At 41.6% G+C, this 5857-nt stretch overlaps 1 protein-coding gene across 1 annotated transcript in view; it reads right to left on the reverse strand.

The window, feature by feature from the left end:
• LOC104537419 (arginyl aminopeptidase-like 1) overlaps window positions 1-3817 on the reverse strand; it is a gene marked incomplete at both ends in the record, with an annotated part of 6565 nt that extends 2748 nt beyond the window's left edge. The window contains 4 exons of the mRNA XM_010180302.1: window positions 898-1133; window positions 2319-2435; window positions 2878-3029; window positions 3677-3817. Coding sequence (XP_010178604.1) covers window positions 898-1133; window positions 2319-2435; window positions 2878-3029; window positions 3677-3817 — 646 coding nt within the window. The remainder of the gene's footprint in view (window positions 1-897; window positions 1134-2318; window positions 2436-2877; window positions 3030-3676) is intronic.
• Between the last annotated feature and the right edge of the window lie 2040 nt (window positions 3818-5857).

Raw genomic sequence — 5857 nt, forward strand, 5'->3', positions numbered from 1 at the left:
ACTATCATCAGCTCATCTCCAAAAACAACACGCATGGATAAAAACAAAGGCATCCTTCTAAACACTCCCACTGCCAAGACCTCCAGGAATTTTTCCAAGACTGTTTACAGTGGACATGCGAGAATACACATGGTACAGGCTTTTAAGAACGTAACAGGACAAACTAGAGGAACGTACGTTACCATTATTCACTTCTATAAAAATCCAGTTAAACTGAAAAGCAATGGGAATTTACTACTTACATATTCTGAAGACTGATCTATATACATGCATATATACATATATATGTATATATTTCATACATACATACATATACATATATGTATAAAAAAAACCCTGACCCGTGAAATTCACTGATAAAAGCAAAGGCAAGGCTGTACAATTCCACAGGAAGCCTTGAATAGATAAGCAGACAGCTATGCAGATGCGTACTTTTTTCTTCATAAGGGCTACTGCCATCATTCCTTCCAACAGCAGGTAGTCACCAACTGACCAGGATTAGCCACATGTTTATTCAGAGGATAGTTATTTCACAATGCAACCACGATAAGATTTCTTACATCTTTCTCTGAAGCATCCTGTGCTCACCTTGCCCTGACATATGAACACCTACCTGGTACCCAACAGTAGTTACAAGTTCCTACAAATATCCTTACAACCTCCTTCAAAGTTCCCATTACTGGATCAGGTCTTGATTCCACCAAAAGCCAAGACAACATCAGCCCCTAAGTACCAAGATGTTCAATACGAAGTTTGGGGCCATGTGTGTTCCAGAAATACATATTAAAAAAGAAAACCAGCTCCTTACAGACCTTTGAGCTCCCAAGGCAAATATTCCGTGCAGCCAACTCTCAGTTATTGGTTAGACACACCATAAGCTATACCACAGCACTATACCATAGGTCTCAGTGGTGATCCGGCGCTGTGCGTACGTGGCCAGCCCCTCGCTCAGCCACATCTCCTCCCATGTAGCGTTGGTGACTGCGTTTCCAAACCAGCTGTGGGCGACTTCATGAATGACATCGATGATCAAAAACTCATCGCTCTCCAGAATGGAAGAGATGATGAAGGTCAGGCAGGGGTTTTCCATGGCAACAATAGGAAAGGATGGAGGAAGAAAAACAATGTCGTATCTAAAATTAGGGAAAGAGAAGAGAGGAGAGAAGAGATAAGTAAATTATAGCTATTTCAAAAGACATACACAGAAACTTTTTTCTTCTTCCCTTAAGGAAGGTTCTTCTGAGAGTTTTTTTGTGACTTCAGGAAAAAAACTTTCTACATCAGTGGTGCTTAATTCTTCTGCTCAGGGGATCAGAGTTTATTCTGTTGGCCAAGGACCTGCTCACATCTGGACAAAAGACTAGAAAGTCTTTTCATGTGCAGCAGATCCAGCACTTCCCAGACACATCATGTTCTCTTCACTCACGCTAACTCATCACGAACTGTGTATCTGAGAGCCAGAAACACTACGTGTACTCTACACTACCCACAAACACAGTGTGAAGTCCCCAGACGCTTGCAGGAAAGAAAGAGGCTGCGAAGCTATCAAAGAACTGAGCTGATCTGGTGTACCTGCAGTGTCAGCAAAACAACTCTAATCCCTCTGCTTTAGAATGTAACAATACTACTTGGTTTGTTTTCTAAATTTCTCCATCAGTGATCAATGCTGGCACACTCGGCCTTGTTCTTAGACCATTTCAAGCAACATTTTGTAAGTTAACATCATCACATTCCTCTTGCTTACCTTTAGCAAAGAAATATAGGAAGCATTTGCAAACATTTTCTCCCATCCAAAGAATTAAAACATTCTCTTGAAATCATTCTCTTTTAATACATAGTCAAGCTTAACTTCAGAAACTTTTAATGTTGTTTTTAGAGACTAAAACTCTCAATGAGTCTATACAGAGTCAGGTTTTCAGCATCCTCAGGGATACATCAATAAGTATGTCATATGTCAAGTACCATATATAAAAATAAATAAGACAGGTAAGTAAAACTGCCATACATTTTCAATGGTGTCCAGCCCAATGCTGGACTTGCATCACAAAACACTACAGAATAAAACAACCTTCACTCCCTCAGGGAAGATTCGCTGTTTAGAACCCTCCAGTTCTGCCCACCACATCAGGCAGAGCCCACCTCCATGGTCCTCTCTGCCACTTGCAGAGACAAAACTCCAGTTTGTTTCTGACTACCACAGTGCTGCCAAGTGAGAGGCTCATTTGTCCTGCTACTGCATAGAGAGAAAGCGTGATAATTTCTCAAGAGTGTTTTATTTTGTTCCCATTAAACATTCATGGGAGACTTATTAAACTCACCTTCCCCATATATATGGGCCATACAGACTCTCTGCAGCAGACAACCAGCGCTCAACCATGCCAGAAAGCTTGCTGATGGCTGTTGGCAGCAGACAAGGCTCTGCCCACACTCTGCTCCTGTCAGAAAACAGAAAACATCAGGTGATACTTCAGCAAACTGAATTATCTCTTAGAAAAATAGCCTGACTTCTCACCACACTTCCATGTATGGTAATAGTGCTAAGAGGTCTCACATCAAACTCAGGCCTTCTTTAGACTCACACTCAATGGATAAGTGATGAGAGATAATCAAAGATCACTTAAATCACCTTAAGGCAATGAGACAAGTAGCTGTAATGACTACAAGGGACAAGAAGCAACATTTATTAAAGAGGGAAATATCTTCACCAATGCAGTGCTATGCAGTTCTTTATATCCACCTAAAACCCAGACTCTCTGAACGCTCACAGGTCATGGTCCCAGCTGTTCCCTTATCAATGACTCAAAAGTATTTACTACTTATATCCTGAAACATTGCACAGAAATACAAAAAGCAGAACCAACTCACTGCAAATCTTACCTTGGACCAATGTCTGCATGTATAAGGTCTCCTGCAACCAGGGCCACTAGATAGGCAGGAACTGGATATTCCATGTAAAATTGATATATACCTTCCTCTTCTAAGTAGGTACTTTGGGTGGCACTCATCAGCACCTGTATCCCTGCTGGAGCCTGGAAGACCAGCACCACACACCAACTCACTAGGTGATCACAGCTGAATGACTACACCACAGATCTCTCTGGGTATGAGGTTATACATTTAAAACAATCATTTAGATAACAGAAAATGTAAGATTTCTGTGCGGTTTTTATACCATAATTTACCCAGCCCATGAAAACGTACCAATCAAAAGTATTAATCCTCCTATGGAGGGTAATATGGGTTCTTATGCGAGCTCCCCTCAAACTTCCCACATATAAAATTATTTAAGCTACATAAAATGCAACATTATTTGAATGCTGCTTTCATAAAACTTTGGGGTTCTCCTTTCAAGACCTGATAAAATACAGCTGAGTATTAGCATCAATAACCACTACTGGAAATGACCAGCCAAAATTCTCTTTTTCAAGTTACTCATTTCATGGTTACTCTTTCAACTTTAAGTACAGGGAAGGCAAGACTCAAGTCTGACAGGCAACAGAGTTGCCTTTGTGGCAGTACCCCAATTCTGGCCCAAGAACCAGAATGGGATCTAAAAAATCCAGTATTTTTTCTAACACTGAATGCCACAATGAGTATTTTGTATCGTATGTACACACACAAGGTGACTGTGCTTTCACAAGTTAACAGCAGCTGTTACAGCCATGTGGTCACTTACCTTGACAGTGGCTGAATAGGTACACTTCACTGCTGGCGTGTCGAAGCAAGGGAAGAAGGACCGGTTACACACTGAGTGGCCCTGCGTGAAGACAAACGGCTTGGCATTGCCGTATGTCAGTTCTGGATCCAGCCACCAGATCTGTGAAACATGGTTTAAAGGAGGGGTGAGGGAAAGGGGTAAAAATCACAAGGATAAACTGCCAAAAACACCAAAACCTGAAATCAAGTGCATTGTCAGGGAGAAGAAACACCTTGGCTGTTTGGCTCCCCAGATGAATACCTGGCACAAGGCACATTTCCATTGCTAACAATAGACCTTTCTACTCTTGTTTGTTTGCTGTGACTACTCAAAGTAATTTCTCACTGAACACTGAGCGGTACCACACAACACAGTGCCTTTCAGCAACTTGCTATTTCTGTTGTATCAATTTGCTTGGTTAATAACAGATCCCTAACAAACACCCACACAACCTTCTTCTCAGGGGGAGCGCTCTGACAATCTTCATGTTTTTAATTCGACGTGAACAGGAGTCACAGGGGCCAGAGAGCACAAGCTGAAAAAAACCAGAAAACAAACCAAACCCAGAAACCAAAAAACCCGAGGCCGAACAGTGTACACAGCGTTATCTCTGACCCTGACACTGCCCTGCTGGCTGAAGCATCAAACATTTTGACACTATGCAAAAAAGTCAGTATATTTAAGAAACACCTGGTCAATGACACTGGAGGCCTCTTGTTACAGAGTAGAGACATTCTGGGTGGTCACCAAAAAACCCACCACTGAGCATGTCAATTTAAAGTATCAAACGGCAAATAAATAATGAGTCAGACCCTCAGCAAATAATTAGAAGAGATTGAGAATAATATGAAGAAGTGCAGTTATTTGCCTTTTTGGTTTTTCTGTTTCAAATGCAATGTTTGTGCTTTCACATGCTCCCTGTCTCCACCTTTGAATTGTAGAAGCAATTTTAAATATAGATTTTATTGTAATCCTAGAACTCTAGAGCTGAGCTTTCATGGAAAACACCAAATATTGTGAAGCTTGCAATAAATTTGGAACCACTGGAAGTCTTGGGAACCGCCAAGCACACAGAATAAAACTTCTGAATCTGCTGAATTCTTAGATCAAAGCAACCAATAAATCTGAATTCAGGGATCAGCAGTTAGTGCAGTCACCACCTCAGTTCTCGTCCTCGAGAGAAAGAAATTGAAAACTGACAGAATAGAAGCCTAGGTACTACGTCTGCTCTGGTTTTAGCAAGATACTACAATTCTGTCTCCCAGTTAACCTCTCTATGTCCTGGAAGTCAGAGTTTTCTCTCTCTCCCTCTGTCCTATAAGGTTACTCTTTGTTATCCTCTTCCCTTGCCTTCACCCCCTTCTCAGACGCCAGTGAGCCCGTCTCCCAAATCATCCACTTCAGCAGCAACCCTGGGGATTGGTGAAAAGTAAGGAAAGGAAACCTTGTCAGCAGCTTGCAGTGATTCACGTATAGGTATAGGTATATAGTGGTTCACACTTCCACTGGCGAACATTGGGTTTTCTTAGGTGGAAGGCATTACAATTTATCTAGAAGTAAAATTAATCTCATAGCAGCATTCTTATCTTGCAATTTAAGACTACCCTCTTCTGTTCCAAGCCTGTTGGGCAAGAAACACACTGAAATCCCCAGGTCACTGCTGAGGTGCACTACACAGCTACAGGTTTCCACTCCATGGATACCAGCATTTCGTTGCAATGAATATCTTCTGTGTGATGTGACACTGTGGAACTGGAGAAAGCTATTCCAGGAGGCATTTAGGGCCAAATGTCTCATTAAAACCCATGGTTTGAAACCAAAAGCTTCCCCTGAGAACACACATTTACGTAAATATATAACTGCTGTGTTTTAATCCAGGGTAGCAGTTTTCTAATGATCCAGGAAGAAGGCTCAGAAATTACACTTCTAAAGATCTGCCCCAATGCCAACTTAAAAACACTCCTTTGATCACTGACTGTGTGCTCGTATCACAAATAGTCTGACTTACAACCCGTAACACTGGCCCTGCTGAAGAGACTCCCCTGCAAAAGGTTGGGTTTCCTTTGCTTTTTGAGACACAGAAAAGGCTAACCAAGAAAACAAGAGATAAGACACCACCAGACCCAAGTTGCAACAGTGGAGTAGGAAGGAAAAAGTGTT

This window comes from Mesitornis unicolor, unplaced genomic scaffold, assembly GCF_000695765.1.
Source record: "Mesitornis unicolor isolate BGI_N332 unplaced genomic scaffold, ASM69576v1 scaffold53282, whole genome shotgun sequence".
Lineage (NCBI taxonomy): Eukaryota > Metazoa > Chordata > Aves > Mesitornithiformes > Mesitornithidae > Mesitornis > Mesitornis unicolor.